A 14970-nucleotide genomic window follows, 5' to 3' on the forward strand; every position below is an offset into this window, starting at 1 on the left:
ACAGAGGAAGTGTAATTGAGCTTGAAATCATGATCACAAGGAGACTGCTGTCAAGATTTACAGTGAAAAAGGAGTTATATTTTGGTCTGTTCTCACCCAAAACCAATTGGATCGCTTCAGAAGATATGGATTAAACCATTGGTGTGTTATGAATTACTTTTATGCTGACTTTATGTGGTTTTGCAGTTTCAAAGTGTTGGACATCATTCACTTGCATTGTATGGACCTTCAGAGCTTAAATATTCTTCTAAAATAGCAAATAGAAAGTTATACACATCTGGGATGGCATGAGGGTGAGTAACTAATGAGAAAACTTAACATTTGTGTGAACAAATCCTTTAATTTGTTTTGTCAAAGTGACTTATGAAAATCTTTGTAGCTTTGTACCAACAGTAAATTAGTTTTAATTAATCAAAGTCTTCCAAGACTAAATCATTTAACAAAATACATTGTCTAAATAATTTAATAATCTCTTATAAAGTGGTTATTTGTTTGGGCAAGAGAGATTACAAAGAACAATGAGACACCAATATTATGCTTTTCAAACAGCCATTGGAAAGGGGATTTTTTTAACAATGGTTATTCTGCTTGGTGGATATGTTTTGTACAATCCAAAGCCAAGGCAAACAGGTTGAGTGAGCTGAGATCTGAACTTGTGCAATAGGTTGATTTGCTTCCCAACCTCTGAGAAGGTGATGGACCCCTCTTGGAAATCAATAGCTATTGCAACCTTTTGATAGTCCAAGGACCTGGAAACCATAGTCTGTGTCCTGTTGTGGTAGACAACAAGAGAACCGTTGAACTTTCTCGTGAGACTCCAAGAGTTCTTGTTATATCCAAAAAAGTCTTTGACATTCCGTTTAATGCTTTTGTAGGACACTGCGACATCCCAGACTCCCTCAGGAATCACTTCCCAGTAGTGCCTCCCATAGGAAAAGCATTGATGGGTAAGGATCTGAGGGGTCTCTCTGAAACGGGATGGATGTGAGGGTAGGGGGAGTTTATGATCAACTCGCTCCACAGACATGAGATCCGGAGACACTTTGAGAAAGGGGCTTGAAGAGTCCAAATCAAGGGTCAAAAAATTCATCACTGGAGGAGACATGAGAGATATGTGAGCTGTATTTTTTATACTTGTAACACTGATTACAATAAAAAGAAAAATAATTATAATATATATATATATATATATATATATATATATATATATATATATATATATATATATGAAACAAGTGAAAAAATCTACCAGTGCTGAAGAAGTAATCCAAAGTATTTAGAATACGTAACTAACTCTGAATTGATAGAAAAAGTTGGTAACGAGCGTCTTGATACCACTTTACCCTAATGAGTGATTGGATTTGGTGAGGTTTGTCAAACTTGTTTCAAAGTGCAAGTTTTTGAAAACGATTCTGTTATCGTATCTGTGTAAACATAAAAAAGCGCAAATTTGTGAGGGTGTTCGCTGTCCTTTTCTGCATATCGCGGCAGCTCATTTTAGCTTATTGTGGCACATTGGGTCTGTTTCGCTTTAGTGTAATATAGCTGTTTGTGTATGTAAAAGGTTTGCAAAGTTACAAAGCACAAAGTCCATGCCAAATGGAGTTACTCTCTCCCACAGAAAACACTGCTCCTGAACTTCCTGAAACACCTGGTTTGCAGCCCAGCCATTACTTCCATGACTTAGCTGTATCACTATGTAACACATTTGCATAATGCAAGGGCTAATGGCAACTTTAAGCTGAAACTCAGTTATGGTAAGGGCAGTTACATTTGACACATGTTCTAAGCGGTTAACCAATCAAAACAGACTGGGCCAGCTGACCAATCAGAGCAGACTGGACTTTTCGGAAATGGGGCCTTTAAAGAGACAGGAGCTAAAACAGAGTATTTAAGACAGAGGGTGAATAGAATGCTGCAGCAATGTACTATGAGAAAAAAATATGTGTTTTTTGAACATTAAAGCATGTAAACCTATTCTAGTAGACCCCCCAAATGAAATTATGAATCTGTAAATGAGCATAATATGGGCAATCTAAAGTAGAATACTTCTAAAAGTTTAAAATAAAGTGTTTGTTTGGCAGAAAATTGGGAAAAAAAATATTAATGATTATTCTTGCACTACACAGATTTTTGTCCAGTCTAAAATGACAATGTTCCTCCACCTAATACCACTTGCAACCAATTAGCTAGTAGCAAATTATGGTTACAACATAACTCAGGACTATTTATAAAGGGGGTAAGAGCCTTCCAGCAAAGAAAACTTTGATTGAAGCAATATCAATTGGTCTTTAATTAAGCTTGTGGACTATGTGAGTTGTATCTGCCTACGTTGAGTGCTTGGGCTATGCACTTTGTTGGTTGATGATGATGTAGATGGATCAAAACATTCAGCATCTAGAAATCCCATAAACATTTTCATGAATATACACATATTATAAGAAATGTATACAAAATACTGAACACATAAAGGATCACACATTATGCATTAGAATAAAAGCAATGGTGTTCACCAGAGAGGTAATGGAAGAGCTCTTGCAGTTGTGTACTTTGAGTTAGTACAGTGCTTCTGATCTTGTTGTTTTCGATATACGTACTTAGCACTATAAAATGAAATAAAAAAAACATAACAATTATCCTTATGGTGACAAGAGCTAATTGGCTTCTCATAACATGTGCCCAGTTCAGTTTTTTATTACTTTTTTAACTTACCACAAAAGCAACTTAAGAGCAGAATTAAAGCAACAGCTCCAAAATAGACATCCTCAGTCTTTTGGTTTGGCACCTGGAGGTCAAAACGGTAAACAGATTTAATTGCTGTAATCTCTGGTTTTGAAGTAATGGTATTCCTGAACTTCCTGTTATTACATTTTTAGAGATTTAGCAAAATTGTCAGTGATCAGTTTATCAATGTTATAAAAGATTTTTCTGTATGATACTTTACGGTGTTTTCTCTGAGAAAAACAGTTTGGGACTTGAGAACGTTGTGACTGTTATCTACTATCTTTTCAAGACCCCTATGGTGACTCTTGATATAAATCTAGGTGGAGAAAAACTCAAATGGTCAATATTCTGCAATACAACAGAATAACAACAAAAGATGCAGAAAACACAGAATCACACACCTCAAATCGTTCTCCCAGGTAACTTAAGTTTTCTTTAATTTGGTCCATCCACTTTCTCTCTAATGCACATGTATTGCAGGTGCTTGTGTTGGACAAAGGGCTGTTGTATTTCAGGACCAGATTAGTGTGATTCATGCATTTCATTTCACTCAAGTCCATAGGTGGCTCGACCAGCAAGTGTTCCTGAAACACTTCACGATGCTGGTGAACATGCTCATCACACAGAGATACCTCACACATCAAACACGTCGTCACTGCCTCTTTAATTGCCCCTTCCGTATGACATATACAGCAATATATAACAGCAGCACCTGCATCCTGAGTGGAAATGAATCAAAGGAGTTCATTATTCACTCAATTACTTATAATTCGTTACAGAACAAACACAATATCATAAAACTGGATCTGTCTTAAAATCTGGTTTGATCTTCATCCAACTTACAATAATGAAAAAACACAATCTGTTTTAATAACATACAAATTATTGTATTATTCTTCTACATATTGAATACATCATTCAAACATTCACAGTGTAAATCAGAAAAAGTAAGTGAACCCCCCTAGGCTAATGTTGGCAAACCTGGCATCCAATTAATGAAACTATATTGGAGGCTATGGTTAGAACTACTTAAACTTATAAAAAGCACTCAAAAATGTTGAGGTTGCTATTTACAGGAAGCATCTATTGATGTGGACCATGCCTCGCACAAAAGAGATCTCAAAAGACCAATGATCAAGAACTGTTGCTTTGCATAAAGCTGAAAAGGGTTACAAAATTATCCCTTATATATTCATCTGTCGATGGAGTACTAAATGGAAATGATTTAGTACTGTGGCTACTCTCCCTAGAAGTGGCCATCCATCCAGCACACAACTGAATGCTCAATGAGGCAAAAAATAACCCTAGAGTGACAGCTAAAAACTTGAAGGAATCATTGGAACTGGTGAACATCTCTGTTCATGAATTCATGTTCTTGAATTGTTTGAAAACGCAGCACTATGTATGGTGTAAAAAGGGCACCATATAACAACATGAAAACTTAATCCCAACGGTGAAGTACGGTGGAGGGAGCATCAAGATTTGGGGAAAAAATTATCATTTCTAAGTTTACTGACATATCCTGCAGGAAAATATCAGGGTGGCTGTGTGCCAACTGAAGCTCAGTGGAAGTTGGGTGATGCAGCAGGACAATGTCCTTAAACATCTAAGGAAATCCACTACAGAAAGGCTGCAAGAAAAGAAAATCCACCTTTTGGGTGGCCCAGTCAGAGTCCAGAACTTAATCCAATAGAGACGCTGTGGTAGACCTCAAGAGATCCGTTCACACCAGACATCCTAAGAATATGGCTGAGCTGAAGCAGTTCTGTAAGAAGGGTCTAAAACTCCTTCTGCGGCTACCGGAAATTATTGATTGAGGATATTGATCGACCAGTTATAAAGTCCAAGGGTTCATTTAATTTTTCTAGAGCACTGTGAATGTTTAATATGATGTGTTAAATAAAGACTTGAAAGATTATAATTGTTTGTGTGTTGTAAGCTTAAGTGCATTGTGTTTGACTGTACTTGTGACTTTGATGAAGTTGAGATCACATTTCATGTGACCAATTAAAGCAGAAAACCAGCCAATTTCAAAGGGTTCACAATCTTTATTGCCACTGTATAAAATAAAGCTCAAAGTACTTCCCTGTATACTTCCAGAGTATAAAAGTATACTATAAAAACAAACACACATACACACACAAAATATACACAAATTACACTAAAATACATTTTTAAAAGAGGAAAAGTTAAAATGTAAAGTAAAAAAAAAAACATAAAATATGCTTTAAAATGCAAAATATGTTAACTTTAAAATGTATGTCTTCAGATAGCAAAAAATAAATACAAATTCAAGGTATAAAAATAGTACTTGAGTGAGTTATTTCTTAATTGATCCAGTATTACTGTCAATACAGAAATTAAATAAATTGTAAAACAAAAAATGACATACTTGAATGGATTTTCGGAAGTCCTCAACGATGCTACAAAGTGTGAAACACTTATGTTCTGTTGGATCCTTAGTTAATATGAACATCATACTGCATTCTGGACAGTGCATGTAGTGTGACTGTTCAAGCGGAATGAAATAATAGACAGACAGGCACTGTCTACAGAAATTATGCCCACAAGGCAACTGTCGTGGTTCGTCATAGAAATTATCGCATACAGGACATTTAAGCAGGTTCTCCAACCATCTCTCGCCTAAATTGAGAAGCTCCAGTGATTTTGCCATCTTGTAATGCTATAAAAAAGAGCCATTTGTTAGAGTTTGAATATTTTAGGTTTGTTCTAACCTGCCTTTATAAATCATGCATATAGACATTACAAAGAAATGTATGAAGGATTACTTTTTGATAGTGGTTAGTAACAATTCCCGATAAGTTTGCAATGCTCAGCGTCATAGAAAGCAAAACTAAACAGACTTTTGAGTATTGTGACATTCCAACAGACAACTATTTTCTGACAGTATTCTGACTGTAAATACGCCAGTTTTGCACCAAAATATTGTCAAATATGCATTGAAAAACCATGATAGTTGACAAAATAAAAGCATCCTATTAAAACACGTCTTTATAAACAGTGAACCAGTTTTAAACATTGACATTTGTAACAGATATTAACTGAAAGTAGTTATTACCTGCTATGACTTCAGTTCATATGAAATTCCAACTTGAGTTAGAGAGAAATGTTTGTACATATATTTGTACAAACAAGATGTGTGAAAGAGCTTCTTCTTATTGGAAGTGAACAAGCACAGCTGTTTTAGATAAAGAAATGTAGATGATCTCGTTTTTTGAAAAGTGAAACTAATTTTACGATATGTGATGTCATAAACACATAAAACTGACTTAGTGGAAATGGCACATGATAAAAGTCCCCAGATCATGCCGTTTACTGGAAACCAGATCAGGGCTTATCATGCAGGAATTCACACACCTATTGTTGCATATGTTTACAGAGCAGTTCACCATGGCAATAGTCTTATGAAAAACCATAAAGGGAGAAGAAAGTTTCACAATACAGAATTGATTATCTAATCCCACATGATTATACATCATGTGAAAACTATTCTAAAATGGTGTTTAAAATGTACCAACCACCTAGAGCTTGTTCTTATGGGGCAAGTGAAAAATTCAAATTGAAGCAACTGACACGATGTGACACACTGAAAACCATTAAAATTAGTTTCCTCAATTGAATTGAGTAATGGCATCTCCAAAACCTGTGTTATTAAGTTCACTAACTTGGTGGTCCAATAGAATGAATTTAACTATTTAAGGTAATAATTTAATTAATATGTATGCAATTTACAATGATCTAAAAGTGATGTATTTTTGGAATCAGAACTTTGTTCCTCTGAGAAATCTTTAACTCGACTGTTTTGGGGAATCTGCCACGACAGTAACTAGATGCAATATAGACTAAACTCAGATTTGCTATTTAAATATTTTCTTCTTAATAACTTTAATTATATTGACTCAAATTTAGATCATACAAAAACGTATATCATACAAAACTATAAAACTTAGATCACTCAAATAGAAATTATAAATGATTCTATGTGAATTATAAATAAAAGTATTTCTCCACAGAAACGCATATGAACATGCTCCAGGAGAACTGAGATAAGAGTAAACAGGTTCCAACTTGACCAAAGGGGACACAGATCACTCGATTTGCAAAAAAATAAAATACAAAAGAGCTTAAAACTCTATGAATTATTAACTATTTAAATGCCTCCATGAGTTCCATTTGACCAAGCTTACACTCAAAAATATATATTTTTAAGATGGATCCATTTCAATTTAATAACAAATTTCCATCTAATTTATTTCAATAGTCTTGAAGAAATTGTAATGAATAAAACTTGCATTTTGTAAGATTTATACATTTTATTTAGTTAAAGATTAGGCAATTCAATTAGATGAAAATTTGTTATTCAATTGAAATGGATAAATCTTAAAAATAGGCTAAAATATTTTGAGTGTAAACGTAATAATATAATTCAAGCGCAAGTGATTTTAGGTATTGCCCATAGCCAAAATTTTGCACTCAATATTTTTAGTTATTAACACTTAAAAATCTTGTCTATTCATTTTCACATAAATAAGTTAAAAAGCATTGAGATGAGTTGTGAGCTGTGTTTAATCAAACTTGATTTTTTCCAGTAATGATAACAATAGGGGTGACAGCGACTTTTTAAAGGGATAGTTCACCCAAAAGTTAAAATCCTCATCATTTACTCACCCTCATGCCATCCCAGATGTGTATGACTTTCTTCTGCAGAACACACATTTTTGAAGAATATTTCAGCACTGTAGGTCCATACAATGCAAGTGAATGGTGGCCAGAAATGTGAAGATCCAAAAAGCATTTAAAAGCAGCATAAAAGTAATCCATAAGACCCTATGGTTAAATCCATATCTTCATTAGCGATATGATGAGTTCACCATAAATCTCCACTTTCACATTCTTCTTTTGTTTTTTGGCAATTTGCATTCATCATGCATATCGCCACCTACTGGATTTAAATATTGTTCTGTTTCTCACCCACACCTCTCATATTGCTTCAGAAGATGGATTTTAACCACTGGAGTCTTATAGATTACTTTTATTCTGCCTTTGTGATTTCTGAAGATTCAAAGTTCTGGACACCATTCACTTGCATTGTTTGAACCTACAGAGCTGAGATTTTCTTCTAAAAATGTTTGCTTGTGTTCAGCAGAATTCAGTTATACACATCTGGGATGGAATGAGGGTGAGTAGATGAGAACATTTAAATTTTGGGGTGAAGCTATCCCTTTTACCATCAGTGACAAATGAGATCACCATATTTATGTGATTTAACAGTGTATTTACTTTCTCTTTCCTAAAAGGATGCTTGAGCTTTGTGTCCAAGATGGAGAATAGAAAAAACTGAATTTAGTAAATTTGTAGACAGATTTGTTTAACTACTAATCCTTGCTGCCCCAAAATAAAAAAAATGAAGGTAATCTAGAAGTAAACATGGACATTGTCAGGGTAGATAAAATGCTGATATTTAGGTTAATACATTTCTATTGAACAGAGCTTTGTAGTATTTTTTTACCAGACTAAAATATGCATTTCCCAAGCTGTAAAATAACAATATTAAATTATTCTTTGGTTACTCAAACTGAAAAATAGCCCAAACAAAGAATTGAGGTAATCATTTATTTTAAATGAAAATTAGGTTTTGTATAATTGCTATAAGGAATGTTAAAACATTATGTATAGAAAATGTCACTTTGAAAATTTCTTTTTTTGTTGTTGTTGCTATAAACAGACAAATGTGTTACTACATCATTACACCTTTTAATATCAAACAAAAAGCAAGCACTTGATATTTCTGGTTAAAAAAGGAAACAAATACACGTTTCTAAGCTCCCTCCAATTATTTAAACATTTTAAAAGAGAAATGTACATATAAAAGCTATTGTAGAAAATGGGAGCAAAAGGGTAATTTCCTTTTTTCAGCTTTTAAAAATGTTGAGCTTAAAGTGAACAGATCGCACCAAAGAAATACTCAACAAATCACTGTAACAAAAAGTACAAATAATAAAAAGTAATTTCAAGTCCTCGGAATCCTGCAGCACCTGATTATTATCCAGTGTTCATCCAAACAAATATTTCCAGATAGCTGAAATTGTGAAATCAATGGCTGTATGTTTTTTTTAGAAGACTACCAGATAGCCAACATCCAAGAAGCCAAGAGTTCAATGTGATTTTTGTATTTACATTAAGCAGGGGATCCCCTTCCATTTCCAGGACTTTTGACCCAATATACTCACAGTGACAAAAGTTCTTTAACAAGGACGTTTTAGTTTGTATTTTTATACAGATGTAATCTGGGCCAAATAAATATTTTTTCAAATATATTTAACAAAATGTACAACAGATGTTCCTGATCAACATGCTATACAACAAGTCTATACAACTTGATATCAGGACAAAATGAAACATGGACACTTAGAATATGAGTCACCCTAATGCTTTTGCTTCTTGTTGTACTTCAGTGTGGGTCAGCTTTGTTTTACATTTAGCCAGTGGTTCTTAGCTGAGGTAGAAATATGGTGTTTTGTATTCAGTCAAAGCACATACAACTTTTGTTGAGCTATTTAACAGCTCAAGCTCTACTTGCTGCAGAGTGAGTGAGTTTGTGTTTCTCAAGGTTCTTGTAGATCCTAAAGCTCTTTGAGCACAGACTGCAAGTGAACGGCTTTTCACCAGTGTGAAAGCGCAAGTGAGCCTTGAGATTGTTCTTGAGACGGAAACCTTTTCCGCAGTGAGGGCAGGGGTGAGGTCTCTCTCCAGTGTGGAACCTTTCGTGCCTTCGCAAACTTTTCCGTAGGGCAAATGTTTTTCTGCACTTTCTGCATGAATACGGCTTTTCTCCTGTGTGAAAGCGCTCATGTCGCTTTAGGATCTTCCTGCGTTTGAACTTTTTGCCACAGATCTTACAACCATAAGGGAGTATACCCTGCAGACGCCAAATGCCATTCCCGCACTCTGTAAAGCAGCATAGACGTCGCCCAGTATGGACACGCTGATGGGCTCGCAGATCTTTAGGTGTAGAGAAGCACTTTTTGCTTGAACCATTTGTCCTTTTCTTTATGCCACTTGAAAACATCAGAAGGTTTACAAGTTGCACAGAGCAAGGCCGTAGCAATTTGCAATCGAAAGGCGTTTTGCTAAGCTGGAAACGCACCTTCTTTACATTGGAACCTGCTTGTCTAACCTCAACAGCACTGTTACCTGATGCCTGGTTGAGATTTGTTGGCTCAGTTGCGTTTTCACTGGACTGAGGTGGTTCTATGTAGGGTGTCTTTTCAACAGAGGGTAAAGAATTTACTTCGATAACGCCAAGGTCCCACTGGCCTATAGCATTTTTAGAAAGCTCTGCACTGGGAACAAGAACAGAGTTGAATGGATGAGCCTCTAGCTCTACCTTAGAGGATGAAGAGGACTCCACAAGGGCACCAAGTCCTTGAAGATCTAAATGATGAAATAATAAAAATTAGCTCGAGTGTAATTTACTCAATATTAAAATACTTTCTCCAATACCTTATGAATAGCTTAATATGCAGAGACAACCACAAGCAAGCCATTTCTAAGTTTGAATTCTAAGAAAATTTTCAACACAGCAGCATTAACTCAACCAATAGTGTTAGTTTGGGGCGGGACTATATGTTTGACCAGCCAATGGAAAATGGGCAGTATGTAACAAGTGAAACCTGTTTGAAAATGATCATTCCTTTTGCAATTTCATTTTGTGACGTTAGTGGCAGAGAGACTTTAGCTTTAAATATTTTTTTGTTAATAAAAAATATATTTTTTAAATTATTAAAGCATCAAAACGTTTGTTGTTGGAAACAGTTGATGAGGAAAAAAATATATTATTGTTTTCAGCTTATGTAGTTCAAAACGGTTGGTAAGATTTATAAGGCAAATTTTTTGCTATATATCAGCAAGTATGGTTTCTGTATACCGTTTTCCTGAATTGTCCCTTGCTCCTTCAAGTTGTGGGTCCATGGTGTATCATGAATTAAGCCATCTCCTTTCCCTACAGAAATCCCCTAAAAGACATTAAGCAATAAAGTTAACTTTCAGACTCAACAAAATATGAGCAGAAAATTGGTGGAAATGAGGCAACTATTTATGCAAGTCTACATACGGTTTATAAAGAATAACAATATTCTGCCATTATTATATAGAACACTACAACATTTTTGTCTTTGAAAGAAATTGATCCTACAGTTCACCAAAGATTCATAAAATTTATGAAAAATACTGCCAAAAACGAGAGCAGTGCAACAGTGGTGATCTCACGATCTTGGACAATCTGTAGGATTGTGTGAATAGGACTAAGTAATTGCAAAACCCCCAGGCTTCCTTTAGTCAAGCATAAACAGCCTCCTGTGGTTGGGATTGGCATCCAATTTGGTCTTGATAACTGCATTTCACACAGAAACTAATGCAATAGTTACAGAAATCTAATAATAGGAAGTTATTTTGGTGCCACCTACATTTTCTTTGAAGATGGCGCATGGAAGATCAACCATGCATTGCAGATCCACAACTTCTGGGGACGCCTTGCAGAGACTTTCTGAGGGAGACAGCCCCTCCTCTCCTGTGGATTCCTGCAAACAATCCTTGCCTCTCACACTAGACATGCACTCATCTGAAAATGCAGTTTGGGAGTTGGAGATTTGGGCTAGGCACAGGAAACAATATATTACAAACGGGAAACATGAGGAAGCTGGTCCGTGTCAAATACAGTGCTGCTGGTTTTCTTACGAAAATGTTTAACATATGAACATGCATTTGAATTTGTATCTCGTATCTCTTCTCGCGTGTACTCTGTATTGAAACGTAATTTGTTCCAGGCAGTGTCATCTGGGATTCGTAAATATTGAAATGTTTCGTAATGTGTTCAGCACCCGATTCATCCTGTAATTTGAAAACTCTATGACTACAAATGACAAGCCAGACAGTTGTATAATATAAACGGTACCACAATCCGACGTCTTTTAAAGTCGTGTAGTGTGTAGGAGGCATAAGCCGCAACACAACAAAATTATTTAAAAGGAAAAGGCTTAATTTAGTTGTTTTGTGGCTTATTTCTATTATGCTGTTGCCTTTCCATTATGCTGGGGCTTTACTTTTATTTTGTGGCTTAAATTTGAAGTTCTAGCTTATTTCTGTTGTGCTGTGGTTTAATTGTGTTTTGGCTTAATATCATTGTGCTGTGGCTTTTATGTTATCATGTGGTTTCATTTCATTGTGCTGTGTCTTTCTGTTATGTTGTAGCTCAATATATTTGTGCTGTGGTTTATTTCCGTTGTATTTTTAGCTTTTGTTTGCTTTGCTAATATTGTTGTGCTGTGCACCCCTGGGCTGCCGTATTTTCCCGCGTTTTTTAGACGCCCAGCTGTCAAGTGTTTAAAACGCATCTCGAGACACTGCGTTCAGCTTTATTCGTGGCGCTATATCTTGCTTTTAATTAACCCAAGAACCCCTTAAGAGAGAAAAACAAACACTTTAACTTTTACGTTTGAAAGGGACGTAAAAGTCTTAACACCGAGCTCACAACTGCTTAAACCAACAATAATAAGGTGCATAAAAACGGGTATGCAAAGCGATTATAAACGTAATAATGTCACCGTATTTTGTAATTAGTTACTATTACTCATTCGAAAAAATAAGCACGATAATTATTTGCATCAAAAATAAGTAATTATCAGTTGCTGCAAGGCTGATTTCGACCATGATCAGACAAACACTACAGTTGCATAATTGTTGCAACTACTTGCGAGGGACATTGGTGAATATTCAATTTCCGGTTTACTCGTGTATTTAACAAACGTGGAAAAACATGCACAGCTCATGAACTGGTTGTTGTTTACGCAAATAAACATACCGTGGTTTTGGGATAGTAATGACTCTTCCACCTGCACACCGACACTACAAACCATTTTGTCAGTGAAATTAGTCAATGCACTTTCCATATGAGCCCTGAAGTCAGGTATAGATAGCACATTTTCATTGATCTGAGGATCTCTGTTGACTGTGCAGCCATGGGACTCCAATGCGCGTCCTTCGAAAACTTTCGTTATCTCCACGACGGCTACCTTCAGTAACACCTCCAAAACCGCAGCCACCTCCGCTTGAAATCTAGACACGGACTCTGACATTTTGTCGGCCGCGTGAACATGCAAAATATTTGTTACAAATCATAAACAGACGGATTAGTATGATTAGACGTGCAGTCGTTTGAGATCATAGCCACATGGCTAAAATGGAAGTGAAGAGAGTGTCTGCTGACATTCCATGATGACGTATGAAGTCTACACTAGCTGGCGCCAAATCCAGTGGTCGCTCAATGTTGTAGTCCTAGTCCTAGTTTAGCAAAGGGGAATTTCCTATGGGTTTTTACAATGGTTGTTCTGGATTTATGTGTACAGTGAGGTCCGTGGTTAAAATTACTGGAAGAGACTTTCACGTCTTTTTCAACAACATGAATAGTCATACCTTAAATGTGAAGGCGCAATGCTTTTTTTTGTCATATTGCTAAATACGGACTACAACTACCACAAGCAATAAATTGATGTGTCCGACGAAATGGACAACCATTGTAGTCCTTATTTAGCAACTTGTTAGCAACATACTTTTAAAAAAGCACAGCGTCTTCAAAATTCCCTTGTGGGGTATGTCTGTGTGTAATTTATGTTGTAGAAAAAAAGTTAAAATCTCTTACAGTAGCTTTAACCAAAGACCTCATTTGACTCATAAACTCATAAAAGGAAATTCCTGTAGGAATGCACAGCGAATTAGTCTTTTCTGAGTTCTGAAATTATGTCACGGCTGATCTGTTTTTGTGGTGTAAATGTTTAACTTGACCGGTTAACCTTTTTTGTCTAAAAAAAATGGTGTCCTTCGGCTAATTGCCATGAAATGTTGTTACTTTTAAGACCATCCATTTTGTAAAATTTATGAAGTTGTTTACAGAAGTGTACTGTGTGTTTACAGAGTAAATCATCTCCGAAGTGCCCCTAGACCTGTCTGTAATTTGCACTGCACTGTATATTGCTGGAATAAGAATAAACCAAACTTGACCAGATCAGAATATATTTTTATATCTAAGTACTAATTGAGAATAGCCTGGACTTTTGTGTGATCCAGGAGAGTGCATATGTTACTGGAATTTGTAACCACTTTTGAAAAGTGCTGATGTTGCAAAAACCACACAGTACACCCAGCTGTAACAAAATAATGAGGCTATGGACCTTGAGAAACACAGTTGAGGATAAAGATCAAAACAACTATTGGTCAAAGTGACTGTATTATGCTCAGACTCATGTTTTTAAAAAGCTATTTCTAGTAATAGACTAAAGCCATTAAAAATAAATAAAAGGCTCTGTGAGATAATGGTGGCAAACAGTATCCTTGACAACCACAAAATAATAAAGGGGCGTAGACATGAGGTAATACCAGATAGCAAACTGTACAAAAGATGAGGATTTTGACCAAGAGAATCAGATCTCAGCTGACATCTTGGGTTTGTTGGTTTGGTCTATATACTCTAACCTTTGACACCTGGAACTTTGAGAGTTTTCTTACTGAGAGATAAAGGAGTATTCAGTATTCCACAAACATACCAATTGAATTAGCCCTAGTTGCCTAATTTTATATTCTTTTGTAACACTTTAGATATGGGTGATCGTAGCAACAAAATACACTAATGAGGCAGAATTCAGAGAACATGACCACACAAAATTCTGTTTGCATCTTCAGATTCAATATGCAGACACACTCCCTCAGTTCAAGTGGCCAGTGGTTAAGGCTCTGGGTTACTGACTGAAAGGTTGGGGGTTCAAGCCCCAGCACTGCCAAGATACCACTGTTGGGCCCTTGAGCAAGGCCCTTGACCCTATCTGCTCCAGGGGCGCTGTTGCATGGCTGACCCTGTGCTCTGACCCCAGCTTAGTTGGGATATGCGAATACAGGCATACACCTAATTTATCCTCCAACACACAATTAGGCTGCTTTAGTTTAGTCTGCCGGAACCAGAAACCAGAAACATTGATCATGATTTATAACTCTGCAATAAATTGAATGGCATCTATGCTAATATTATTTTATTTGTTTCCCTGTCTCAACCTCGGGACTCCTATCCTGAGGTCACCAGAACCGGCTGGATCCAGCACCATTCCTGCTTCGTGTTGGTCTCCTCTCTATGTGTCGCTGAATGATGATGACTAAATGCAGCCGGTGCCAGCCAAACAT

General features: G+C 36.1%; 2 protein-coding genes across 2 annotated transcripts; both read right to left on the bottom strand.

Annotated features, from left to right (window-relative positions):
• Positions 1-533: 533 nt before the first annotated feature.
• LOC127648624 (E3 ubiquitin-protein ligase Midline-1-like) lies at positions 534-5995 on the bottom strand. Its single transcript, XM_052133309.1, has 8 exons — positions 5804-5995; positions 5117-5407; positions 3126-3443; positions 2945-3040; positions 2713-2785; positions 2514-2603; positions 2332-2397; positions 534-1092 (listed from the first exon to the last, which is right to left on the bottom strand). Exons 2-8 carry the CDS (start codon positions 5396-5398, stop codon positions 542-544), a joined length of 1476 nt encoding a protein of 491 aa, XP_051989269.1. The 5' UTR covers positions 5399-5407; positions 5804-5995; the 3' UTR covers positions 534-541.
• Positions 5996-8351: 2356 nt separating this feature from the next.
• Positions 8352-12999, bottom strand: LOC127649275 (zinc finger protein 124-like). Its single transcript, XM_052134312.1, has 4 exons — positions 12605-12999; positions 11211-11398; positions 10673-10760; positions 8352-10179 (listed from the first exon to the last, which is right to left on the bottom strand). The coding sequence occupies exons 1-4, from the start codon at positions 12876-12878 to the stop codon at positions 9311-9313; spliced, it is 1419 nt and encodes a 472-aa protein (XP_051990272.1). The 5' UTR covers positions 12879-12999; the 3' UTR covers positions 8352-9310.
• Between the last annotated feature and the right edge of the window lie 1971 nt (positions 13000-14970).

This window comes from Xyrauchen texanus, chromosome 9, assembly GCF_025860055.1.
Source record: "Xyrauchen texanus isolate HMW12.3.18 chromosome 9, RBS_HiC_50CHRs, whole genome shotgun sequence".
Lineage (NCBI taxonomy): Eukaryota > Metazoa > Chordata > Actinopteri > Cypriniformes > Catostomidae > Xyrauchen > Xyrauchen texanus.

Excerpts from the sequence above, each read along its gene's own strand:
- LOC127648624 (XM_052133309.1), bottom strand. The coding sequence starts at position 5,398 with ATGGCAAAATCACTGGAGCTTCTCAATTTAGGCGAGAGATGGTTGGAG. Across the intron at positions 3,444-5,116 it reads ACTTCCGAAAATCCATTCAA|GATGCAGGTGCTGCTGTTAT; the intron begins GTATGTCATTTT and ends ATTTCCACTCAG. Across the intron at positions 2,604-2,712 it reads GCTCTTAAGTTGCTTTTGTG|TGCTAAGTACGTATATCGAA; the intron begins GTAAGTTAAAAA and ends TTCATTTTATAG.
- LOC127649275 (XM_052134312.1), bottom strand. The coding sequence starts at position 12,878 with ATGTCAGAGTCCGTGTCTAGATTTCAAGCGGAGGTGGCTGCGGTTTTG. Across the intron at positions 11,399-12,604 it reads ATTACTATCCCAAAACCACG|CCCAAATCTCCAACTCCCAA; the intron begins GTATGTTTATTT and ends TCCTGTGCCTAG. Across the intron at positions 10,180-10,672 it reads AGGGACAATTCAGGAAAACG|ATCTTCAAGGACTTGGTGCC; the intron begins GTATACAGAAAC and ends TTCATCATTTAG.